We start from the raw sequence: 25,327 nt of genomic DNA on the forward strand, positions 1-25,327 counted from the left end.
GGGCGGCGCAGCCGGGCGGGCGACGGCCGGGCAGCTGCGCACCCACCTGCCGCAGGAAGGTGATCTGATCCGCAGAAGCTGCTGGCAGGTGCCCCGACAGCTCCTGCGGCGCGGCGCCACGCATAAAAATTGTGAGAACTGGCAAAGGGCGACGCGGCATTTGATCACACTACAATCAGATGTCAAGTGACGCTCGACCCTCTCTACCAAAATGGTGTACACTGGCGCAGCCGTTCGTCTCAAATAAGGATCCTGCAATCACGCGAGCCCGCCTGCAGCGCCAGCCAGTGGTTTCAACGCGCATCAACCTCGCCACACGCACGCACACACTACAGTGCATGCATGCCGCTGCTCACACGCGCTGCCGCCGCACGCTCACCACTGCACGTCCACACCCCCCTGACACCCACTACTGCACATGCACGCTGCTGCGCACCACTCCGCTGCACACGCACGCCGCTACACCGTGCAACACCTGCAACGGGCACGCTGCTGCGCACACGACATGAATGCGCACGCGCGCGCGCACACACACACACACACACACACACACACACGCACACACACACACACGCACGCAACACCGCAGCGCCCGCACCTGCAGCACCAGCCCATGGTTGTACAGCGAATCGTAGTCCTTGGGCGCGTGAGCCAGCGACAGCGCGTACTGGCGCGCCGCGAACGCGAGCTCCCTGACGTGCAGATCCGGGTCCTGGGCCAGCGTCTGCAGGGGCGACTGCGGGCACGGAGGGGCGCCGCGCGGCGGCCGGTGTGTGTGTTTGTGTGTGTGTGTGTGCGTGTTTGTGTTTGTGTGTTTGTGTGTGTGAGAGTGTGTGTGTGTGTGTGTGTGCGTGTGTGCGTGCGTGCGTGGCGTGTGCGCGCGCGCATACACAGGACTTGTGGGTGGGGTCGACGAGTGATGCAAAGCGAACTGTGCTTGTGTGGCACGGCAGTCGGGTTCAACAGCGTTGATTCGGAGATGTTTCCTTCTGAAGATACATTTTCGACTGCTGGGCCGCGCTTGCGAGCCACGGAGCCACCAGTGGCGACGACCCGCGGCCGCAGCTGCACTCACCTGCCCTGTGCTGCCCACGAGCGCGCCGGACAGCGTTGCGCACGCGCGCTTCAGCTCTTCGCCGCCAAAGCATGCCTTGAAGCCATCGTACTGCAGAAAGGTGTACATACGGCCTATGTGAGCCGTCCGTCCTTGGATGCGCCACGATCGCCATGCTGGACACAGCAGCAGCAGCAGCAAGTGCAGAGCAACTTGCTGTCGTCCAACCGCGCACCCTGGTCTCCAGATCCTCTGTCACAGCTTCTGTCATACTGTTCGTGGTAATATACTAAGTCGTGTCCTTCTGTCCTATTCTTTGCCAGCTCTGCGATGGTTCGTCCGCGCCTGGTGGGTGCACTATCACTGCTATGTTGCAGATAAAGCCGGAAAAATAAAAAATTATTATCAATCAAGTGGCGCGTCCGATCAGATCGCATGTGGGCCAGGATGCACCCCAGCAGCTCAGCAACAGTAGTCCAGGTCACCTCGGGAGGGAGCCGGGCAGTGCAGCTACGGTTGGCTGGCTCAAACTTGCAACAGGCAAGAGGACGGTGCACATGTTCACTTCCACGTCATTGGTCTGAATGCATGCATCTTGGACCCAAGCCGCATTCTTGTGCATGCTTGCGAGCTGTTGCCCTGCCAGGGCAAGATACTCTCCTGCCCAGCGCCACAGCGTTTCATTGACGACTTATAATATTCAGGTCAACATCTGTAACATCCATAGACACGTTGACATGTAATGTATAACGTGATGCAGGTTTGATTGTCCATGATCATCCATCGAGGGCCGTGAGAAGAAGGACAAGGGTGCTTGCACACAGCCGGTGGCGCGCACACCTACCAAGAACACTTGAACCAATGCAAGCACGTGATGCGACAAGCAAGCACGCATAAATCTGCACTGGTTGTACCGAATGGGTAAGACGAGTGGGCTCAGCACAAGCGGTGCCATCGGGGCGCCTGGTGCAGCAACACCCATCTGTTTGCTGTGATCATGCAGCTACCTTTGCTGGGCCGCCGGGCTGCTAAAAGAGCTTTCCTGCATGGTGCTTGTGATCAATTCGTGCTCACGTGGCATGCTGCCAACAGCGCTTTTCAGTGCTTCCGCCCCTTGTTGCGGCTCTTCGGCCGCTTGACACCTTCACCTCTGCTACCGCCGCCGCTGCCGCCGTTGCTGCTGCCGCCGTTGCTGCTGCCGCGCGGCCCGGCGCCCGACGCCCTGGACTGCCGCAGACCCGGGCCCCACCCTGGCCCGCCGCCCTCGCCGCCGTCCTGCAACCACTCCCACGCCTGCCGCGCGGCTGCCGCAGCCGCCTGCGACAGCTGCCGCCACGCCGCAGAGGCAACAGGCCCCAAGGCGGACACGAGGCGCGATGCAGCCGCAGCGACCTCGAGCAGCCACCGAAATCGATCCAGCACAGGCGCCGCGGCGTCGGCCCATGCGCAGAACCGCTCGGAGCTCCGCAATTTGTTGTACTTCCGCAGCCACCAGTGCCAGGCGGCGCGGGCGTGGTCGGCCACGCACCGCCGCCAGCTCAGCAAGTAGGCAGTCAAAAAGTCGGCCTCTTTGACGGCCCAGCGGGTGACTGCCCAGGCGCGCGACTGGCCGCGCAGCAGGCTCAGCACGCGGCCCTTCTTGACCTGCACAATTGGGAGGTGGTGTGGCGTGGGCATGAAAGGTTGATGTTGGTCCAGTGGTGCAGACATGTGGCTGCAACATTTGGCAGAATTTCCAAATTCCGATGAACGCCCTTGCGCACACATCAACACACACACACATATGCACACACACAATATGCATGCACGCACACGCACACACACACACACACACACACACACACACACACACACACACACACACACACACACACACACACACAAACACGCGCTACATGCACACCTGGCGCGGGAGTAGCACAGAGATCGAGGTGTACACTTCAGCGATGGCAAACAGGCCGGGCTCGGTTTGCTGCAAACACAATGACGGCAGGCATTGCAGAGAGGAGAAGGTCATGATTAAGTCGAGGGCGCGCTGGGTTTCGGACGACCGCAGGGCGTATCACACGAGGGCGGCGTCTGGGAGCCTGGCATTGACCATGCGGGTACTTTCATGCCGATTGCAAGGGCAAGGCATCGCAGGGCCCCTCAGCCCGGCCCACCTTGAACGCCTGGTGGACGGTGGAGCTGCGCCCTTGGAATGTTAGCAGCAGCCGCCGGTCAGAAACCTGGGGACGCGGCATTGGGAATCGGCGAAGATTGAAGTGGCGATGCGAACCCACACCCAGCCCCTCAAGCCCAGCACCCTGGAGATGGCTTCAGGACAGCACCTGGAGGCGGGCCTGTTCACAAGAGGAGCAGCCGCAGTCCCCAGCCGCCTGGCAGGCGCCGCGGGGTCGCCCCCTCGGCTTCCGGGATCACCTCCTGTATTGTGACTGCCACCAGGTCTTTGAAGGGTATCACCACCGCATGCTCAAAGCGCCGCCACCGGGTGCAGATCTCCACCCCCCTCGTCCGCTTGACAGCCACAGACTCTGTTTAACATTTGCAGAGATGCGTACGGGTGAGCAATCGCTGCTGCTGCTGTTTCTACCGCTGCTGCTGCTGCTGCTGCTGCTGCCGCAAACGCCACAGCCACCACCTCCGCCCCTGCCGATGCCGCTGCTGCTGCCGCTGCTGCCGTGGCAGACGCTGGTGTGATAACTAGGGCTCAAGATTCGTGGTCCGGTGTCCCCAGGCCCGCACGCACCGTACTCCAGCGGGTTGAGCCACCGCACATAGCCCCAGCAGCAGAGCGCCATCAGCAAGGCCTGGGAAATCGCGGACAAGCTCAAGTAATCCAGGCGGCTTGCTTTGGGTGCTGCACGCAACTAACAAATTCAGCGACGGCTGCACAGCGCAACACAGCTCGGCAGGCGCCTGAAGGGGATGACAACGCGCATTGCCCACCTTTGCTGCGATGGGTGGGAACCACCAAATGAGCTGCAGCTGATAGTAGCGGATGGCCCACACACCCTGCCACCAATGGCGTGACACAGCAGCAATACAAAGGTTGATCAAGGGGAGGTGCAGGATTTCAAACATTGAAGCTGCTCACTGGACGGCATGGCATGTTGCTTAGGGTAATGGCTTGGACGTGCCACAGCGAGCCACCCACCAGGGAGCACAGGAGGGAGGGAAGCACTTGCGAGAAGAGGCCGGCGTGCCACCTCGCGCGCGGCGCGTCGATGCGGCACTCTGCGTAGCCCAACTCCTCCACGACCAATCGAAAGAAGCCAGCCATTGCGCCTCAGGTGCTTGATGTGCACTAGCAGCTGCAGCCGCAGCCGCAGCCGCAGCTGCTGCGGACGCCGCCGCTGCTGCCGTCGTCGCCGCGTGCTGCCGCCGCGGCTGCGGGCGCCCGTATCGCCGGCGCGGCGGCGGCACTTGGCAGTGATGGCGCTGACGTTAGCGCGCCTCAGGCCTTGCAGCTGCTAAAGCTATAATGTAATCCTCTGTAGACTTGCGGCTCGTAAGGTGGGCGGCCGTGCAGGTCGCCCGCCTCTGAAGATGGCGTACCGGCAAGGGCGTGCCGCAATGCCGACGCCCGCGCAGCACGCCGCCTCCCCAGGGAAGGATGGCGCCACACCTGGCTGCACTACGCAATGCAAATGGGGCTGTCGGCTCACTCTTCTCAAGGAGATGGTGCAAAGGCACTGCACAACTTTTGAGGGATCGCGCGGGCAGATCTGGAGTTCAGGCAAACTCGACCATCGACTGATTATATTGTCCTGGTGTTGGGTACACATCATGTTAGGCAATACACGGCGCCGTGATCATTCCTGTTGAGTCGATACCTCCACCTGCAGCTTGTCTCCAGTCGCAATCGCCCGAATCGCCCATCGCCCAGCCCGTGTCTCAACAGCTCAACCACCAATCCTTCGCAATCATCAGCATCGCCCATATCGCTGCAGCATTACCGTCCGTCATTCGAGCGGCGCCGCAGGCGCACTACTGTAGCGTGCAAGGGCGAGGTGGCCCCTCACCCTGTCTGGCAGCGCCAGTGCCTTCTCCAGCCGATGCGACAATAGGCGACGCCTCACCCTACATCGCGGCCGCCGCCGCCGGCAGCGGCTGGCGCCGCCCCGGCACCGCGCCATGGAGGTGGCGGCGGCACTGGTGGCGAGCGAGCTCGCGCCTGAGCGCGCGGTTGACCGCAACGAAGCAGACTTGGACGAATTCATCTGCCCAATATGCTACAACATCGTACCATTCGGCGCCGCCGCGTACACCAAATGCTCGCACATGGCGTGCATGGCGTGCCTCCGCGGCTGGCTCGGGCGCGGCGGCTGGACGTGCCCGAAGTGCAGCTCCCAGATCAGGCAGGAGGAAGTCATGCTGACTCAGCACGCGGTGCAGGCGCTGCACCGGATGCTGGGGCGTATCGTGGTGAGCACCTGTGGGCGGCATAGCCAAGGGCACGAGGCCGCCAGATTTGTCCCGGGTGCGGCCGCTGGCAGAAAACTGCTGAAGCTTTGGGGGTTGTGCAAGCAGCTGGGGCTGGTGCAATGTTGAGCATCCACCTACAGTAGTGATCGGATGGACCCCTGTCGTCGTGCAGGTGACCTGCGGCCACGCCGGCTGCGAGTGGAAGGGAGAGTATTCAGACCTGAGTCACCACGAGTCATCCTGCGCCGCCGGCCGCCCCTGGCCGTGCCCCGGCTGCGGCGCGGCGCTGCCGGCCCCCGAGCGCGGCGCGCACGCGGTTGAGTGCCTGCCGCCGCGCCTGCGGGCGCTTGAGCGGGAGCGGGCGTCGTGGGGGGCAGAGCGAGCTGCATGGGCGGCGGAGCGGGCGGGGTGGGAGGCTAGGGAGAGGGTCTGGCGTGAGGAGGCCGAACGGGTCAAGGCGGGGTTCGAGGCGGAGCTTGGGAAGCTGCTGGAGGAGCTAGATCAGGTGAGCTGTCGGCGCAGCGATTTGAATTTCGTTCCGGCCGAGCGCGCGTCCCGGCGCGTGGTGTGCGATCCGAAGGTGCTATGCAGGCTCGGGCAATTCGCCCTGTGTGCGTGCCGGCAGGTAGCAGGCCGTGGGGACGGCTCCGTCTGTCCGTGGGCGCTGAGGCCGCTGGCTGCTGGCTCCCGGAGCAGACTTCTGCTGCATCGTTGCAGGCGCATGGCCTTTGAGCAGCGGGGCTGACCATGGCTTCCGTGCCTCCTGCTCTGCTTGAAGGTCCGTCTGGAGCTGCAGCAGCTGCGGCCCGCCGTGGCGTCCGCGCCGCCCCGCGACGCCGCTGCGCGGCGCCGGGATGCAGAAGACGAGGAGGCGCTGCGCAAGCTGCTGCGCGCGCCGCCGGACAGCGCCGCCGCCGCGGCGGCGTCGCCGCGGCCGGCGGCGCTGTTCACCGGCGGGCGACGCGCGGCGGGCGGGTGGCCGGTCTGGTGGTACGTAGACCCCGGGGATGTGATTCGGGGCCCCTTCAAGGCCCTCGACATGCTGGAGTGGCAGGCGGCGGGGTTCTTCCCTCCAGACCTCCTGATCTGCCTGGCGGCAGAAGTGGCTGACAGTGGCGGCGGCGGTGTCACGGGCGGCGCGGCGCCGCCGGCGCCGCCGCCGGGGGGGCGGGCGCGGTTCAGGCCAATGGATCAGCTGCTGTCAGAGGTCGAGGCGGGGCCGCACTTGGAATGGCTGCAGGGACTCGCCGGCGGCGAGGGCACCACGCCAGCGCCGGCACCGGCGCCAGCAGCGGCGCCAGCGGCGGCACTGGCAGCGGCACCGGCGGCGCCGGCGCCGGCGCCGGGCGCCACGGCTGCCGCGCCGGAGCTCCCTGCGCACGCACGTGCGTGGTTCTCGAGCCCGCCCCGCGGGGCGCAGGCCGCCGCGCCCAACGAGCTCGGGGCGGCGGCGACGGCGCTGGCGTCGCAGGCGCTCGAGCAGCTGCTTGCCGGCGGCGGCGGCGGGGCCGACGGCGCGGCGGGCGGTCCAGGTGCAGCGCGGAGCGAGGGGGTGCAGTTTGAGCCGGCGGCGGCCGGTTTTCAAACTGGATCTGACGATCTGGGGGACGACGACAGCTCGATCCTTGATCTGATCTGGGGCGTCGGGGATGCGAACGAAGGCGCGGCGACGGCCGAGGCAGAGCTGCGGGGAGCAGCCTGGCCGGAAGCAGGGGCGGGGGCGGCGGGCGCAGCAGCAGGCGGCAATGCTCCTGACCAGGGGGAACCGGAGCGAGCGACTGATGGTGCGGCTGGGGCACAGGGCCCGGGCAGCTGGGCCGCTGTGGCTCTCTGGGGGGACGCGGGGGCGGCGGCTACGGAGGGCGACAACCCTTGGGAGGAGGCACGCCCTCCAATCCCGAGCGCGGTCGGCGGCAACGGCGGCAGCGGCGGCATCGACGGCGCGTCGCTCGCACCAAGCGGCGACCTGGGAGGCGGCGCCGGAGCCGGGGGTGGCCCCGCCCCCTCCTGGCCCGGCGCCGCGGCGGCCGCGGCGCGCGCCAAGGCGCCGCCGGCGGCGGCAGCAGCGGCGGCGGCTGCACCGAGGTTTCAAGTCATCGGGCGTGTGGCGCGGGCCCCGTCCCGCAGCAAGAGCAGCCCAGAACGGCGGGAGGCATCCGGCGTGAGCGCGGCGGCGCTGGCTGCGGCTGAGGTGGGTGAGGGCCCCACCCCTGCGGCACAGGAGCCGCCGCAGCGCGCGCGCCCACCGCCCCTGTACAAAAGCGAGCGGCCGTCGGAGACGAGCGCGGCGCCGCGCTCGCCCGCGGCCGACGAGCCGCAGCCGCAGCCACACCACCAACACCACAACCCCCAGCAGCAGCAGCAGCAGCAGCAGCAGCAGCAGGAGACGCTCGAGGGCAGCAGCGACGACGCGGCCGCGTTCGCGCTCTTCACCGCGCGCCTCCCCTACACCAAGTGGCCGTCCTGGTTCATATTCGACGAGGATGGCGCGATGCGGGGGCCCATCAAGGCTTCGGACCTTCTTGACTGGTTCAGGGGTGGCCAGCTGGACCTGGGCACGCGCGTCTGCGGCGTCGACTGCCGCGACGCAACCCCGGGCGCCGGCAAGCTCAAGCCGCGGTGGCGGTGCTTCCGGCCGCTGGGGGCGCTCCTGCGGGAGGCGCGCGCCGGGGGAACGTACGCGCCCGTGCGGGTGGCGCCGCAGGAGCAGGCGGGCGCCGCGGCGGAGGGGCCGCCGCGGCGGGACGCGCCCGGCGTGCCGCGAGAGCAGCAGGGCAGCGACGAGCGGAGGGGCGGCGCCGGCGGCGGGGGCGGCGCCGGCGCGTTGGGCGGTGCCCCGTGGGGAATGCAGCCGACGGGGGCCGACGCGGAGCCCCAGCTGCCGGCCGCACCCGTGTGGCCCATCAAGCGCCCTTCTGTCGCACCAGGCGCGGCCGGCGCCGCACAGCCCAAGGAGGGGTTGCAGGTGCTCGGCCGCGTGCGGCGGCCACAGCAGCAGCAGCAGCAGCAGCAGCAACAGCAACAGCAGCAGCAGCAGCAGCAGCAGCAGCAGCAGCAGCAACAGCCCAGCAGCGGCGACGGCAGCGGCGGCGGAGCAGAAATCTCGGGCGCCTCGGCACAGCTGCCAGAGGCTCTGCCTGCTGCAGCGCCAATCGCCCTGGCAGCCTTCGCTGGGGCTAAGGCGGTGGCAGCATCAGCGCCGGCCTGCATGGCTGGCATTCAGCAGCCAACAGGGCAGCAGCAGCAGCAGCAGCCACAACAACAGCAGCAGCAACAACAGCAGCAGCAGCAGCAGCAACAACAACAGCAGCAGCAACAGCAGCAGCAGCAGCAGCCACAGCAGCAGCAGCAGCAGCGGCAGCACCAGCAGCAACCAAATTGGCAGCAGCAGCAGCCGCAGCAGCAGCAGGAGCAGCAGCATCAGGAGCAGCAGCAGCAGCGGCAAAGGACGAGGCGCGGTACCCGAGGTACCGCACGCGGCCCGGCCGCCAACCCGGCAGCCACAGCAGCGGCCCCAGACGCAGAAGCGGCGCCGGATGTTCCCAGCATGGATGACGTCATCAAGATCCTGATCTCAGAAGATCTGGCCGCCCTCAGCCCAGAAAATGCAGAGGCGCTGCGGCTGCGGTTTGCGGCGGATCGGGAGCCTATGCCGCCCCTTGAGAGGCTCGCTGCAACGACAGCGGCTGTCGGCCGGCCAGTGGGGTGGATCGGCGAGAGGATCTCCGCGCGGCGGCGCCTGATCGCGCTGCGGGCGACGGAGGACGAGCGCCGGCGCCTGCGGCGCCAGTCGAAGCCGGCGCCAGCGGCGCATGAGCAGCTGGGGGTGGGCGCGGCCGGCCGGGGCCCGCAGCATGACCGGCGGCAGGGGCAGGCGCAGCAGGAGGCGGAGGAGGGGCGGGCTGCGGCGGCAGGCGAGGCTGTGATTCGCACCAGCAGCGGCGGCGCGAGCAGCAGTGGCGGCAGGGACGACCCTCCAACCAGCCGCCGCAGGCCTGCGGAGGCGGAGCGCCTGCAGGAGGCGCCGGTGAGCCGCGAAGAGCAGCAGCAGCAGCAGCAGCAGCAGCAGCAGCAGCAGCAGCAGCAGCAGCAGCAGCAGCAGCAACAACAGCCAGCACATGAGCAGGGTCGCACCGAGACGCCTGGCCAGCAGCAGCATGGCCGCCTTCGGCAGCAGCAGCAGCAGAAGCAGCAGCAGCAGCAGCAGCAGCAGCAGCAGCAGCAGGGAGGCGGCAGCCGCAAACAGCAAGCGGGGCAGGGGCAAGAGGACCCGCTGCCTGCAATAATGCCGGGCCCCGTCACGCACCACAACGAAACCTATATCAACCCCTCCGGTGACATCAGGCCCGCCGAGTGGCGCACGCCGCCCCCCATCCTCCCGCGCACGCACCTCCTGTGCGGCTCCTGCGGCTTCCGCGGTCACGCGGCGAGCGCGTTCCGCGCCTGCCCGCTGCCGCGCTGCGGGGGCTGCGGGCGGGCGGGGCACGTCGAAGGGGAGTGCGGGCACGCGTGCGCGCGGTGCGGGCTGGGGGCTGGCAAGAAGGGCGAGTCCCACTCAGCGGAGGAGTGCCCCTTCCCCGAGTGCGGCTACTGCGGAGAAATAGGGCACTTCAGCGACGAGTGCGGGCGCGCGCCGCGCGGCGCGCACAGGGCCGTCGCCCCAAATGTCACTAGCGGTGCGCCAGAGCCCTGAGTCGAGCCCGTGCAGTGAGCCCGGCGGCTGTGCTTGCCGACTCACACTGCGTAAACGTGCATCTGTCGCAATCCTTTACATCGTGTCTTTGTTTGGTGTTGTGGGGGGTTGGACATTTGTGAGTGCGGGCGAGTATATCCTCTTGAGAACCGCTGGCCAGCTGCCTTTCTTTGCCAATCCTTTTCAACTGGGCTGTTCAATTGTTTTGTGTCCAGCCCCCACCTCAATTCCTAGGCAGCGGCAAAATTGGGTATTACAGTGGTTTTTTTTCACATGCAGCACCAGCAGCAGCAGCAACCAGCGTCGCTCCTGCCCCACTTAGCCGCAGGAGGCAAGCCCTTTACGTAGGCGTGCACGAATTGTCTGGGTGATTCGCCAACAGCTGAGCTTTTGCGTGCTGAGTCTTGCAACCGCCTGTGCTTGGCGACAGCACATGCACACTGCAAGCAAAACCCTGCCTGTAATACGTTTCATCTGGCGGCAAATCAGTTTGAAAGAGCAGTGAACCGCTTGCCGTGGCCGCACCACAAGCTGCCAAGCAAACAGCAAGCCAGCCAGCTGCAGAGCGCGTGGAAGGGCAGCCTCGGCGCGGGACCGCGCCCCACGTCACTCGTCCGGCGCCGCGAGGCTGAGCCGCGCCATGGCGAGGGCCCCGTCATAGGTGTCGTTGCCCCCAATGAAGCCCGATGCGTGGCAGAACACGCAGCCGGGGACGCCCGCGACCTCGCTGAGCGCGGCGTCTCGGAGGCCGCGCCAGGCCTGGGTGCCAATGTTCTTGCGGTTCTCGAAGCTGCGGGTCGAACAGAGAGAAGGGGCGTGTCGTCTAAGTGTCTTTTTTCTCATGCTTAAAGAGTCCCTCGAGCGGAGAGAACGCTAAGCATAGGGGCAGAGGAAATGCGGAGGGGGGAAGCAGTTGTGGCGCGGCGGCCAGGGACGAGGCGGGGGCGCGCGCCTGCCGGGGCCGACGCTGACGGCCTGTATGCGCCACTTCTTCTCGCGGTCGTCCTCGTACAGCACGAAGAGGATGGAGGCGTCCGAGGTTATGCCGGCCTCCTGCTCGAGGGTGTAGAGGTGCTGCTTCCAGGGGACGCCGCCCTAAACGGCGAGCAAGAGGTGGTGGCGGGTTGGAGGGATGCGCAAAGCCGAGGTTGTGCCAAGAAATAGTTGGAGGCGGGCATGAGGGCCGCCAGCAGTGCCAGGCCGGCTGCGGTGCACCAAAAGTCAGCGGGTCTGGCTCTGCCGCTGGCCCAGGACGCACAGCGCCTCCGAGCGGCTCAGCTGTTGTGCCTTGGGCGGCGGCGAAGCAGCCTCTGAGGCTGACATCAGCTTGACCAACAATAAAATTGGACAACACTATAATTGCTGTACGCGATCAAGACATATACCTGCGGCAGCTTGATGATGCGGCCGGAGGCGTCCACCTCGTGCCGCGCCGCCACCGCCGCAGCCACCAGGGACTTGGCGGGCAGCCAGTACCGCGACACATATATCAACGCCTCTTCAAACTCCCGGCCTGTGGGGGGCAGGAAGCGGGTGTGGAGTAATCGTGAGTCAAAGAAGTGGTGCAAGAGGGGAGAGCAACAGGCGGCGAGAGGCAGACCACCTGGCCCGGCCGGCCTGCTGGTGACTGGGAGTTCCGCCCGCATCGGCCAGGCTTGGCCGCGCAGGAGCCGCGAGGGCTGATTGAGGCCCACGGGCAGGCGTCACGATCGGCAGAATAGGCACCACGCCAGCAGAAAAGCAGGGACGAGCGCGCCCGAGCGGCCTGCCTCGCCGCCTACGCGCCCTTGCCCCCCGCCGCTGACGGGAATGGGAGGACGCCCCCCAGTTTCCCCGTTTCCCCCGTTTTCCCGTTTCCCCGTTTCCCCCGTTCTTGGACACTCCCCAAGGGGACGCCCCCCACGGGAACACTACACTGCCTTGGGGAGTGTCAGCTTGGGGGGCGTCCCCTTGGGGGGTGTCCCCAGGGCGCGCGCCTCCCGCTGCTTGCTTCTTTCTTGGGCCCTCCCATGCCTGCTTAGTGGATCCTGTCACACAGAGTCCCCACCTGTGAGCTCCACCGCCTTGAGGAACCCGGCCAGCAGGGAGTCGTCCGTGTAGGGGTCGCTCCACTGGCAAAGAGAAAGTAACAGGCAAGGGTTGGGGGTTTGATGGTTGTCGGGGTGCGGGTGCGGTGCATGCCAGGGGTCTCTGCGGGCTCATTTGCCGCACAAAGGACGGCCCCTGTCATCTGAAGGACAGCTGATTCAAGCTGACTAAAGGATTGCCGGCCGTCAGCGGCAGGAGAAGGTGCCGGCCCGTTCAACGCACTGGCAGTCACCATTCGTATGCAGGTGCCCACCGAGGGGCGCGCTCAGGGGTGCGCGCTGACCTGTGGGTTGAGAGCGCCGACCCGTGCCGGCAGGGTGGTGTTGACCACATACCTGCGGGGTGAGCGGCAGTATCACAAGAATTTGACCAAATCGCGACGCATGTTCCGTTTGTTCTGCAGTCCTTCACTCAAGCCAAACACCAAGTAGAGGTTGCAACCACCAAAACATGCAATGGCTGGCAGGCTTTGCCCCTCGTGCCGCCGCACGCGGCGACGCGCGCGCGCAGGTGCGGCTGGCGGCTGGCTGCCGCCTCGGTCTGCGGAGATAGAACGTCACCAACCCCCCACCTCGGCGGCTTGTCGCTCTCGTACTGGTTGACGCCGTTGTCGACGCCGTCAACGGCCTCGATGAAGCTCTTGTAAAGCTCCAGCCACACCGCGGTGACGTCGGCGCTGTCCTCGGGCAGGCCCATGTGCTGGGGCCAATGACAGGGTGGGTGGAGTGGACAGCAATTATGTGATATGGCACTCGGCCGTTGTAATGCGAGCCAAGGGTTGGAGATCGGCCAGGACCGGGTGACACAACGGCGCCGACCAGTCCGCCGTCAAACGACTCCGTCAGCCGTTATCGCGCCGGTTATCTTCACGCAGAAAGTGAGGGCAAACTAGCGACGCCGTCGCCCGGAGATTGCTTGCGCAAGCGGGGGGCAGCCTGCGGAGTCACCTGCGCCACGATGGTGCGGCCGTAGTGCTTGTACACCAGGCCCGCGCTGGACAGCTTGGTCACGTAGCCGTGGCCAAACACCTCCGAGAAGCCGCGCTGGTGGTGGTCGAAGCGCTGAGGGGATGCGTGGGGGGATGTGGGGCGGGGAGGGCAGTGACGAGGACGGCCGCAGCAGCTGGAGGCGCGGCCACGGTTTGGGTGCGGGAGGAGTGTAGGGTCGAGGGCGACGCTTTTCTGCTGACGTCAGCTGCAGGTATGTGGCCATTTCAGCAAGCCCCAGACACTGCGTCCGTTCGGCAGCTGGCACCGGCTTGGAACGGCCCGACGCGGCCCCGCCCATGGCTGCAACCCGGGTGACTGTTCCCTGCATATGAAGCAGAACTTCGGCAGCCACGGCTGCCGAGCCCCGCCTGTCCAGTCCTACGGCTGAGCCCAGCCCTGCCACTCCTGCATGGCAGCATGCCTTTGCACCAGTATCTCGCACATGTCAACCACCGCATGTGTGCGCTACACACTCACACCCACACGCACATACTATCAGGGACGCATTTACACCTGGGCCACTCACAGACACACACACTGCCTTTCTCATAATCCTGTACACACAAATTGCGCACGCAAAATGTTGCACACACATCCGTTTTCTGTCATTCAAACATTCCCATGTTCACACAAACCTGGTTCTCCGGCTCGTACACGCCGCCCACGTCGATAACCACGTCAGCCGTCGCCAGCACTGCTGGGTCGCGGCTGCGCACGATCTCTGCATTCTTGAACGCGGGCGTCTGGCGCAGCTGCGCATCCAAGAGGGGTGGATTTGGAAGGAGCAGGTTTGGCAGGCAGTGGCGCGCCATGGTCTGCGCCGTTCGGCGGGGTGCTACCTGCCTGCCCTCCTGGGGGCGGGCGACCTCAGTCAAGCCGCGCAGGCAAGCGCCTGCACACGCGCTGCGATCACACGCACGCACCAGGTAGCAGCCAAGCGCTTCGTCGCAATGGAAGGTGCCGTTGTGCGTGCCAATTATGGTCTTGCGGCGCTTCGCCGAAACATCCGCCGGCGCATCAACTGCTGCGGCCGCCATGGGGCGAGTTGCTCGCCGATACTGGCGTACGATCAAAGGATTAAGGATTCGACGCCCAGCGCTTTGCACGAGCGCCGCGTGCACTCTTGAGTAGTATACCGTCGCCACCGTGATCAGCACGGCCGAGATCAGATACGGATCCTAGCTTGAAAAGGCTGCACTTCTTTCAATGGGTGGCCGCGATGCTCATTGCATTGCATTGCATGTGCCATTTACGTTTTGGTCGTGGGTGATATACCAGCGCATGTGAGTCCATCTCCCGCCGCCAGCTGCATCCCGGCGTCGATCGAATCACAGTCAGCCTCACGCGCTGCGATATTGAAGTCTTCGTATCGGCTGCCTGCGGTGCAATGGGCCTCTCAACCAAACATCCAGCCAGTGTGCTGCGTTCCCATATGATCATGAGTCAACGTGCGTTGCTCAGTTGCTGCCAGTCAATCTAGTCAATCGATGGCAGTCAGCCCAACATCAACCACGCACACCTCGACACGAGCAGCGTTCTGCTGAAATACAAGTTCTTGTACTGTGACTTGCTCGTCCTGTGTTGTTGCAGTGGCTTCAGCTCGGCAGCTGCCGCACCTGCTTTTTGCACACAGCTGAGCTGCACACAGAGGGCTTGCATCGCGCTTGCATTGCTGTTGAATCACACCGCTGCAAACCGCGGACGGCATGCGGCGCCAGTGTTGGTGGGCGCACGCCCGCCTTGCACATTTCCATATAAAAACTTCCATTGGGTGGCGCTCAGCAACGTCTCATCGCACTCTGTGTGTGTGTGTGGGGAGGGGGTGTAATCGCGCGCGTGCGCGCGCGCATGCGCTTGTCGGTGCGTATTGCAGCTTGATCTTGTCAGCCCTGCATTGCCCCAATATGTAGCTGCCTTGTTGCCTTTCCCTTGACCTCCCGGCCTGCACCCGCCACACAGGCGCCTAGCCTGCTTCGCTTGCTTTCTGCAGCTGCTTGCAAGAGCATGTCAGCACGTGCGGCTGCCTGCCAGCCTGCCAGACCACAACAGCACAGGCCGTAGCGCCTCAACATGGAAGCAAGGAAGTTTTTCAAGTAACAAAATCTTACAGGACAAAGCATGGCATGCAGTAGGAGAGTTGAAGTGGCAGCACGTGGCGTTGCACCACAAACCGCCGGGCCAGGACACACCATGCAAGCTTGAGTGCGAATATGCATGCTTGCGTGCGTGCGAGGGGAAGTCGCTGCACCCTATTCATGCAGGTGCTCAAAGGTCGCTGCAAGGCCGCGTCAAGACGGCGACACAAAAAGCACCCACGCATGTGCAGCCGGAATTTGAGCGCCAAGCAGTGCCTGCTTGCTCCATCAGACAACAGCACTGCTCATGGCGGGCGCAGGAGTGCAGAAAAGAAGGCGGTGTTGCTGGTGCGGCCGGCAGCATGCATCGCCCCGCACTCAATCAAAAAATCCGCGCCGCACCTTCGAGCGGGTGACCTCGAGGAGGGGGAAAAGCCCGCGCGGCTCCGTGCGGATGCGCTGGCTGCGCTTTTGGCAATACAGCATGTGCGACGCCGACATGCGCCCCTCCTTGTCCAGGCAGGAGGCCACCAGGCCGCGCATGTCCTGGCCGAGCTGGCCGCGCGCCGCCAGCAGCGCCTTGTAGGGCAGTGCGTCGTCGTCCAGCAGCGGGGGCAGGTGGGGCGCCCTCAGCCGGTCGGGCACGAGGTTTGCTGGGATGTTGGAGGCTGCAGGGGCCTGGCCGGCTCCCTTGATGGTGTCGGCGACCGTGGCGCCTGTCAGCAGCTCCAGCAGCGTCAGGGCCAGCGCCAGGCTGTCCCTGGACGTGTCATAGCGCATGTTGAGGTGCCGCCCGGTAGGCAGCACTTGCTGCCCCTCCGTGCAGCCATAGGCAGGGGTGCCGGCTGTGGGTGGGTGAACGGTGGGTGCAGGCTTGAACATCATTTAACAGGGCATTCATGCATGGGGTTGAAATGAGCACGTGAATAGGCGGGATAAAATGAGCATCTGGATCATAGGCGGGATGCGATATGCGGGCGGGGGGGATGTTGCTCACGCTGCAAGTGAGATGTTCTGGCAATTATGAATTGCATTCACATGCGCAAAGTTGTTCCTGCGTCAGCATGCTAGTCATGCAGCTGCATGCGTGTAGCTGGTAGCATCAGCTCAGCCAGCTTCACGAGCAGTGCACAAGCACCCACCTGGCGAGTGTGCCACGCCCTCTGCCGAAGCGATGATGTCGAAGGCGCTTCCCATGTCCCCCAAGCTGATGAACAGGGGCCCTCCATCCGAGCCGTTGTTCTTCAGGAGTATGTTTGCCGGCTTGACGTCCTGATGGGGCGTTGCGGAGGGAGGGGGTGCCAGGTGATGTTGACCCGGGGAAGGCCGTGCTGCTCAGGGATCTGGGAGGCAAGGAGCTATTGTGTAGAGGGCTCGGAGGGAGGCATGGCGCAGTGAAGTTTGAAGTGGCCCTTGGCTTGGGCCCTTGGCTCCACCCTCTAGTGCAAGTCAAACTGTGAAAAGCGTCCTGGCGCCCCACACTGGCTGGGTTGCCGGCTCCACTTGCCCCAAAGGCGGACCCCGAGCGCACACCTCCGGAGCCCCCATTGATGCCCCTGCAGCCCCTCACCCTGTGGATGAACCTCCCGTGCACATGGAGCTGGTGCAGCGCCACCGCCACCTGGCGCGCGACCTGGCGGATCTCGTCGTCGCTGAACAGATCGCCCGGGGCCTCGCCGCGCCCCACCCGCTCCTGCTGCTCTGCCCGCCGCGTGTCAATGAGGTCCAGCAGGCTGCCGTCCCGAGCATACTCCATCAGCAGCGCCCGCAGCTGCCCGCCGCCGACGCTCACCATGCCCAGCGCCTCAGCGCGCAGCACGTGGTGGTCGGCCATGCAAAAGTACTGGTCTGGTCCGCCGCAGGTGGCGCCGGGGCAGGACGTGGCTGAGCGTGTCATCGCAGCATATTCGACCTCCAGGTCGTGGCCTCCCTCGGGGTCGTGCGACACCTTGAGGGCGAAACGGCGCGGCCCTGCTGCCCAACCAAAGCCGCCAAAAGTGAAGCTACTGAAGCTCGTTCCCCCGAAGCTAGAGCCGGCGCCGCCAAACGGCCCGCCAATGGCTTTCCCACCGCCATCCAGCACAGGACCGGCGCTGCCGACATCGCTGCAGTCCTGCAGGCCACGACAGAGGCCGCCCAACACGCTGCCGTTGCCTACGCCGCAGTTGACGCCCCCGGGAAAGGCGCCACCGCAGCCCTCGCCGATCGCGTCGCCGCCCTGCAGAGCGTCGCATGCGCCTGGCGCGGCCCCGTAGGCGCCACCCATGTGGGGCCAACCACCCATGGCAAACCCAGCGCTTGCACTGCCATCAGCGCCTGCTTCGCCCTGCAAGGTAACTTCAATCACAGTCCCATAGCTGCCGCTCCCCAGCTTCTTGCCCACCAGCAGGGTCAAGCCGCCCTGTGGGTCGGGTCGAATGCCACCCGCGAGGTGCTCGACAGCCAGGTACAGCTGTGTGCCCGGCGCCAGGAGTGCCTCCTGCTGCTGCTGCTGCTGCAGCTGCTGTTGCTCCTGCTGTTGCTGCTGCTGCAGCTGCTGTGGCTGCTGCCCTTGCTCCTGCTGCTGCGGCAGCGGCGGCTGCTGTTGCTGTTGCTGCTGGTGTTGATCATCACTCACAGACACCGCTTCTGCAGCCGCCCCCAAAGCTGCGGCTTTGAGTGCTGCCGCAACTGCGACCGTTGATGGCGCTGCCCCTGCTGCTGCCACTTGCGGGTCAGCGCCCGACTCAATGTCTTGGGGTGCGGCATGCTGCTGCGACAGCACCGCGTGCAGCGTGGCCGTTGTCGCTGGGCGACCCTGCTCAGTTGTCTCTGCTGCGAGCCCATCAGCGCAGGCTGGGCGAAGCAGCCTGGAGACGCCGGGGCTGGTGTGAGCGCTGGGGCCGGGGGCTCGTGCAGAGGCTTGGTGAAGCAGGGCAGCGAGCGCTGGCGCCGCACGCACGCCCTGCTGCGCGGCGGCGTGCGGCGTCACGTGCGGGCAGCCTGCCGAGCCGTCGCCAGCGTCACACCCCGCAGAGCTGCGGGGCGGCGCCGCGCGCGGGGACGCCGGGGGCTGTGGCACCGGTGCTGCAGGCCCCGTGCCGGCGCGGGCTGCATGCAGGCTGTTGGCCACGGCAGGCAACGACGGCTGGGGGCCGGAAGGCAGCGCCTCACCGCCGAGGCCGCTTGCCTGCGTGCTGCCGCCGCCTGTGGCACTGCTGCTGCTGCTGCCGCGAGCGCCACCACCAAGCGCATGCACCGCCCCAGCCTGCGCAATTGGGACTGCCCCTGCCGCGAACGCCGCGCCTGAAGTCCAGCAGGGGCCAGCTCCCATCGGTGGCAGACACGGCAGATTCGGCGCCTGGCCCGCGCACCGCGGCTGCCCTTCGCGTTGGTGGCTGCTGTGGCGCTTGGCAGGCGGTGCGCCGCCCCCTGCGGCGTCTGCGGCGCCGGGCGCCTCGCACCGCTTGCCGGCGGGAGGGGGCGCCTGAGGCTGGGTGTGGGCGGCTCGCAGCAGCTCTGCGTCAATTGCGAGCTTGGTGCCCTGCGCCGCACGCATGCACGCAGACAGTCAGGCATGGTCCACTATCAGAGGTCCGGAAGCGTGGACAGCAGGAATCTGATGACGTCATCTGATGTAGGGCCCGCGTGCGCCCATGGCGCCCGCATGCGCCCATGGCGCCCCGCATGCGCCCATGGCCCTGAGCATGCGCCCATGGTGGCTGCAAGCCCCCCCCCCCACGCGCCTACGCCGCACGCACCTCGCCACAGCAGGGGTTCTGGCAAGGGTTGTCGCTGCTAGCATGCCAGGAAAAGCACTTCTGGCTGCACATGAAGACGGCATACTTGCATCCGGGAACGCTGCAGCGCACGCCGTGTTTGACGGCCCCTTCAAACGTGTGCTGCATGCCGCTGCTCTCCTGGCAATCACTTCCCAGATCACAGCTGTACCTAGGAGTTTTCGGCATCCTGCAGACACACACTGTGCGGCCTGGGCTGGGGGTGCAATCTGCGAGGAGGCCAACGAACGCGGGAATTGGATCTCGACACGCAGGCTGATGTCGTCACGACCGCTCGCAAAACATTCAGTAAAAGCCTGGTGCCGTATGATTGACAGTCAACGGCAGGAGTGGCGCAGCCGAGCCACTTGCCTCGTGGGTGCAGGTGAGCAGCTGCACCTTCTCGTTCTGAGCATCTGTTGTTTCAAGCGGAGGGGCAGATTTCACTTTGCAAACAGGGCGGGCAATGCAACTGTGCATGCCGCTGTGCATGGACACTATAGACTATGATAAAGATACCGCCGAACACTGTCACAATAGGATGTGGAAACTCTTGGATTGCCGAGACTCTTGGATTGTTCCAATCCTGCCGTTGACATGTTGTGGCCGCAATGTACGGTATTGAACCGCTGAGAATGAGGTAAGGAGAGGGGCACACTTTTAGCTCTGAAGACAGCTCCCTCGTGGCGCGCCCCGCGCGCGTACTAACGGGTCCAAACACGACGACTGACAACACGCAATGTCACACCAGTGGAGGGTTGTGTCACACAGACTGTAATCGAACATCAATGCGTACCAAGTCTGTACATTTTGCGGTGCGCTTGGCCGTGCGGCAGGGACACATGTGGAGCGGTTGATGGTTGAAAATATAAGTTGCAAAATATAAGTTGCAGAGCATTCCCTTGAGAAGGGGGGAACCTTGGGTTCTGGCTGCTGGCTGCTGGCTGCGGGGTGTTCCGTCCAGGCGTGCCCGCCTAACGGCACGACTGCCTGCGGCTTTTGAGTGCGTCTACAGGACCGGCACAGAAACGGGGTTGCGCGGAAACCATCTCACGCGCAACGGGGCCGCTGCCACTGTGGTGCTGCCTCTTTGCTGGGCGCTAGGGCTATCCATAATGCAGTCCAAGGAAGTGAGGCAGCCGGTCGGCCTCCTTGTATCGATGATTAGATCTGCAAAAGCAGGCCGCAGCTGTTGAATAACACAGTCATCACCACAACCACCTCAAGGCCTCCCCTGCGGGCCAAGCGGAAGCCAGGCCCCGTCACCCAGTCGTCACCCGTCTTTGCCGCCAACGTGTTGACGCTGCAAATCCCACAGTGCCTGCTGGCTCACACTTGACTTTGGATTGCCGGGCGCTGATTCGGGTTGAACCCTTCACCCACAGCAGCTTGATTATGCTGGGGCAATTGAGGCTGCTGGTTGTGGGCATCGATCCATATTCAAGGTGTCTTCGCGCCCGGAGTCATTGTGAGATGTGCGTTTGTGTAACAGACAAATCATCTGCATCAGGGTTCGGGTAAAGGGCCCAGGGAGCCATTGTATCTTATGTTGCCGTTGCATCTTGTTTTGTCGGCAGCGATTTCTGGGCCTAATGCAATGGCAATGGTGTTTTACCTTGGAGCAATCTGCGTGACTCTGAGGCATGCAGCCTGCATCAACAGATGGAGTATTGTGCGTTCGGCCGTGTTTATCATACAGATTGACAGCGCAATAGTGTTGCAACAGCCAGGGATGCCAACGTCGACCAGCTGCGGCTGGCACGTGGGCGTGACAAATGACAGAGTTAAGCAAGCGCACACTCACGCAATGCCCTGGCCCGTGATTGTCATGAGCCCACGCCATCATCGCGGGCGGCGCTAGTCACACTAGGAAGCTGCCAACACATCCTTGCCACCGCTGAGAGCGGCTGAACGGATGAAATCTTGCACACGAGCATGCCTATTGCCTTGCAGCCGGGTTGCATAATCCCTCCCGTGCACGCTCTTTTTGAATTGCCTCGCCGGCTGCAGCTGCTAGCACCTCGCACACCCGCCAGCGCTCAGGGCGGAGCCTGCTCACCTGTTTGTCTCAAGGCCTTGCCATCCACCTGTTCTCCCCTCGTTTTGGCTCGTTGCACTTTGCGCATGGCCTCCTGTCGTTGCCTGCCTACTGCTGTTCATGTGAAAGGGTTGGGTCACGTATCTCAGTTCGCGAGTCCCGGTGTTGGCGGGCGGCAGTTGGCGCATCCCGCACAGCCAAGAGCACCTTTGGGCACAGTACCTGGGTTGGTTTTGGGAGCAGGTACATAGAACAAGTCGTTGATCCTGGTGCGCTGCGTATGGCCCTCTGCATGGCCATGTGCCTTATATGCGTGTGGCTGGTCTGGCCTGCTGTCTTTATGTACTGGCCGCAGGGGATCTCCAGAGGGGTCGTTGAATGCGTGCACGCGGCACGCGGATGCCGTTTGTTTCGAAAATTGGTTTTGAACCACACTGATGGCTCTGACGTGACGAGTCAGCTTGATCACTGCTTACCATATGTAGTGCGTAGCTGCAGGGGGCGGCAGTTGGTGTTTCCACGCTCGAAGACTGATAGATCCACATCTCCCCCCACCAACCTGACATGATTTACAACGCAGTCGTTCATGTCAGCTGATTTCTGGGAAGCTGCAGGCGCCAGGTCAAGCGCTGCAAGTCAGGGCACCCACACGGCCAGATATGCTTTGGTCAAAAAAGACCGTTTGCAGTGGTCAACACCTGCATCAGCACTGTGCACCGAATGTGTACATAACGTACTTACCAGCAGCTGCAGCTGAGCAGATGAACTGGAACTCTTTTGTGCCTGCGGTCCCTTGCCACAGCGGCAGCTCTGTTCTCGCTGCCAGCCGGCCCAGCGTGAATCCGCGCGTGTCATGCTCCGGGTCCATCACACCCAAAGCCTCCAGCTTCAAAGTGGCGAGATGCACTCTCAAGCACTACATACGGGCAAAATTTCCGTCTGAACACACGCTGGCTTTTGCTTGCAGCTGTTCCATCGTTCCACGCGAGCCGGTGTGATCTGGCGCCGCGATTTGACCGGTGTCAACATCTTACACTCGAAAGCCTTTGTTAAACTCGTCGTTTGTCTTGACCGGGGACCTCCCTGCCAAGTCTCCACCTGTCCTGCCGGACCTCATTACCTGTCGTGGCTGACCGCATCTAGCCCTCAAGCACCAGTGTCCCTCGACCGTGCGCAAGGATATTACCACTCTTCAGCAGCATCCTGCATCATGCGGGCTTTCAAGCGCTCTGACGCCGGCGAGGCGAGCGGCCGCAGCAGCGCCAGCGGCTACAGCGTCGACGGCGACGCAGGCGGCAGCCACAGCGGCAGCGGCAGCGGCCGCCGCACCAGCTTCGGCGGCGTGGCCAAGTCCGTTGGCAGCGGCGTGACGCGCGCCGCGAACTCGGTCGGCAGCGGCGTCGGCAAGGCCGCGACGGGCGTCGGCGCCGGCGTTTCAAACGTGGGCGGCATGGCCCTGAGCGGCGTTTCGAACGTCGGCGGGAAGGCGCTGACCGGGGTCAAAGGCGCCGGCGACTTCGCTCTTACCGGGGTCAAGGGCGTCGGCGGGCTGGGGATCAAGGGCGTCAAAAACGTCGGCGACTTTGGGCTTGGGGCGGTCAAGGGCGTGATGTCATCGGGCAAGGGTTTCAGGGAGTTCCTGCTCAAGGGGACGATCGTGGAGCTCGCGGTCGCGGGTGAGTCAGCGCGCCGGCAGCGTGAAGGCTGTGGCAGCACCAGGGTGGTGGGCGCGAGCAGGGGCGGCCGGCTTGGGCAGCCAGCGAGTGCGTGGGCGGCGCCGTTGCTGGCGTGGTGGCGGGTGTGGGTGTGAATAAGAGTGCTTGTGTTGTGGGCCTGCTTGTACCGCCCTTGACACTGCGTGGGAAGTTGCTGGCAACACAGGCATTGGTCAGAAGCATTTGCAGCACCGACAGCCGCCCGCCGCCAGGCGAGGCTCGGTGCTGGGCGCCCACCGCTCGGCCTCGTCACAGCGGCCGGTGCTGCCATGGCTGCAGACGCCGCACGCACGTCCCGACGACCCCGCACCCCTGCCCCACCCTCGCCTCGCCCCACACAAACGCCTGGATTCCAGTCGTTGTCGGGTGAGAAGCTCTGAGAGAGGCGCAGTGTGCGCACAGCGGCCGCAAGGCGCCCCAGCCTTGCCCCTTGGACTGCCCCTTGGACTGCCCCTTGGACTGCTTCGCGTCGCGATTGCAGCATTGCATCGATTGTTGCAGCGCAGGTTTGCGTAACGCATCCCCTGCACCCAACTGAAGCCACCATTGCCCCGATCCTCAAACTGCATACACTCCTCCTCCCCCTCACACCATGCAGTATGGCTTTCACAGATCTGGTGAGCCCATGTGCTTCCCTGTGGTTGGGGGTGGGGGAGTTTTTTTGGGGGGGGAGGGGAGTGGTCGCTGGTGCTGGCCTCATACCCACGCATCTCAGCACCCTTGGCTTGGGCAGCCAAGTCCCCACCCGTGCATGCCCATGCATGACCCTGCGCAGTGCTGCTCTCTCCGGCTGCCAGATCGCCCATGCCACAAAACCCACGCTGCATGCGCGCACCCACATGATCCATCTACATCCAAACTCGCCCCTGGCCACGTGCGAGCACCTGTGCGCCATCACCTCCTCCTTGCAGACGCGCATGTAACCATATGCACAACCAGGCCCACCCACATCCACGTCATTACACTCTCTTCAACCCGTCTCAGGTCAACGCCATGGTCAAGTCCTTCATCACTCCCCTCATAGCAGCCATCTTCCGCGGCGTCTCCTTCACGGTGCCAGGGGGGGCGGGTCCCACACACCTGACGGCCGCGCCGCCTGCACCCATGCACACGCACAAAAAGCTGTTGCGCCCGGCTGTCCCGTCGCCAATCCTGGCACCGCCCCTTCACTCCCTCCCTGATGCCCTACACTGCACTCCTGCTCAACTCAGCACCCCGACCACCGCGGCTCATCTTCCTCTTGTTGTATCTATCTGATGCACCTATCACACAACCAGGACATGTACTTTGAAATCAATTCCAGCCGCTTTTTGTATGGAGAAGCCATCAACGCCCTGTGAGTCATGAAAGCGGCAGCGCTCGCAAGGGCACTTTCTTGGGGAGCGGGGAGGGTTCTTGCAGGTTCTCGCTCGCGCGTTTGGGAAGCCACGTGCGGGACGGGGTTGCGCAAGACGACGGGCGGGCACAGGTGGGGAGGGGTTCTGCATGGCGCGAGGGAGCGCCTAGGCTGGGGCCGGCCGGCCCAGAGGGTCGCTGGCGGCGGCTACGCCCCGTGGCGCCGGGAAGACAGCCACCAGGGACTGGCGCCCGCCATGCGAGCGCCACCAACCAGACGCGTGCGCGGCACCAGCTGACGAGTTTGTCTTCTTGCCCGCGCCTCTGCCGCCCCGCGGCCTACCCGTCTCCCGCTCCCGCCACTCGGACCCGCAGTGTCGTGTTCCTTCTTGTCCTGGGTGAGAGCAGCCACCCCTTCATAAACCAGCCAGAGTCCATGCCTGGCGCGCGCGCAGCAGCATGCCGCAACGCACTTTTGTTTCTCGCGCCGCGGTTGGGCAACAGGGGGGGACCCCCGCCCGCTGCGCCTGCGACGCTGCGCCCTGCTGTGGCAGCCAGCCTCTCTGACCCGTGGTCACCACGCCCCTGACCGTCGCTCCCGCCACCACCACCACCGCCGCCGCCGCCGCCGCCGCCGGTTGAGCGCAGCCTTCACTTATTTTGCTATCATGCGGCCGCTGCAGCACTTCACGAGCATGTACTACCCCAACAGGTGCGGCGGTTCGGGCCCGGGGCCGCTCGCACAAGCGCACTGGCCCGGCTTGTAAGGGTGCCCTGGAACCCCTCAGTAGCTGGATCCGAAGGGATGGGGGCAAGGCTGGGAGGGTGTTCGGCCCTCAGCACCAGACGCACCTGGGTTTTCTTGGAGCGCGAGGGGGTATGCGTCCCGCGCTGCCAACCCGAGCGAATTCGACGACCCGACGTCTGGCTTGCCTCTCGATCGAGCCTCCCACGCCCGCAGGCTGGGCTCATCGCCCAGCAGCAGCTTCCCTTGCGCACCCGTCCCCGCGAGTGGGGGTGTACAGGACCGGACCCCGCAGCACACACCCTTTGTCTCAAACGGCCGCGCCAGCGACCCGACTCACACATATTGCACAAACGCACACACACACACACACACACACACACACACACACACACACACACACACACAC

General features: G+C 64.7%; 6 protein-coding genes across 6 annotated transcripts; 2 read left to right on the plus strand and 4 right to left on the minus strand.

Moving 5' to 3' along the window:
* Window positions 1-239: 239 nt before the first annotated feature.
* MNEG_3883 (hypothetical protein) lies at window positions 240-1,325 on the minus strand (the record flags this gene model as incomplete). Its single annotated transcript, XM_014047635.1, has 4 exons — window positions 240-272; window positions 599-736; window positions 1,076-1,165; window positions 1,290-1,325. 4 exons carry the CDS (start codon window positions 1,323-1,325, stop codon window positions 240-242), a joined length of 297 nt encoding a protein of 98 aa, XP_013903089.1.
* Window positions 1,326-2,152: 827 nt separating this feature from the next.
* Window positions 2,153-3,297, minus strand: MNEG_3884 (hypothetical protein; the record flags this gene model as incomplete). Its single annotated transcript, XM_014047636.1, has 3 exons — window positions 2,153-2,698; window positions 2,958-3,026; window positions 3,217-3,297. The coding sequence occupies 3 exons, from the start codon at window positions 3,295-3,297 to the stop codon at window positions 2,153-2,155; spliced, it is 696 nt and encodes a 231-aa protein (XP_013903090.1).
* A 2,131-nt stretch (window positions 3,298-5,428) lies between these two features.
* On the plus strand, window positions 5,429-10,175 carry MNEG_3885 (hypothetical protein; the record flags this gene model as incomplete). Its single annotated transcript, XM_014047637.1, has 3 exons — window positions 5,429-5,482; window positions 5,655-5,987; window positions 6,261-10,175. The coding sequence occupies 3 exons, from the start codon at window positions 5,429-5,431 to the stop codon at window positions 10,173-10,175; spliced, it is 4,302 nt and encodes a 1,433-aa protein (XP_013903091.1).
* Window positions 10,176-10,781: 606 nt separating this feature from the next.
* On the minus strand, window positions 10,782-14,289 carry MNEG_3886 (hypothetical protein; the record flags this gene model as incomplete). The annotated part of the gene is made up of 9 exons (XM_014047638.1): window positions 10,782-10,965; window positions 11,164-11,270; window positions 11,561-11,688; window positions 12,223-12,286; window positions 12,547-12,598; window positions 12,835-12,962; window positions 13,211-13,324; window positions 13,888-14,004; window positions 14,176-14,289. The coding sequence occupies 9 exons, from the start codon at window positions 14,287-14,289 to the stop codon at window positions 10,782-10,784; spliced, it is 1,008 nt and encodes a 335-aa protein (XP_013903092.1).
* Window positions 14,290-15,705: 1,416 nt separating this feature from the next.
* MNEG_3887 (hypothetical protein) lies at window positions 15,706-18,865 on the minus strand (the record flags this gene model as incomplete). Its single annotated transcript, XM_014047639.1, has 3 exons — window positions 15,706-16,172; window positions 16,470-16,599; window positions 16,898-18,865. The coding sequence occupies 3 exons, from the start codon at window positions 18,863-18,865 to the stop codon at window positions 15,706-15,708; spliced, it is 2,565 nt and encodes an 854-aa protein (XP_013903093.1).
* Window positions 18,866-22,333: 3,468 nt separating this feature from the next.
* Window positions 22,334-23,761, plus strand: MNEG_3888 (hypothetical protein; the record flags this gene model as incomplete). The annotated part of the gene is made up of 4 exons (XM_014047640.1): window positions 22,334-22,799; window positions 23,195-23,204; window positions 23,437-23,455; window positions 23,750-23,761. 4 exons carry the CDS (start codon window positions 22,334-22,336, stop codon window positions 23,759-23,761), a joined length of 507 nt encoding a protein of 168 aa, XP_013903094.1.
* Between the last annotated feature and the right edge of the window lie 1,566 nt (window positions 23,762-25,327).

Source organism: Monoraphidium neglectum, assembly GCF_000611645.1.
Source record: "Monoraphidium neglectum strain SAG 48.87 unplaced genomic scaffold scaffold00511, whole genome shotgun sequence".
Taxonomy (NCBI): Eukaryota; Viridiplantae; Chlorophyta; class Chlorophyceae; order Sphaeropleales; family Selenastraceae; genus Monoraphidium; species Monoraphidium neglectum.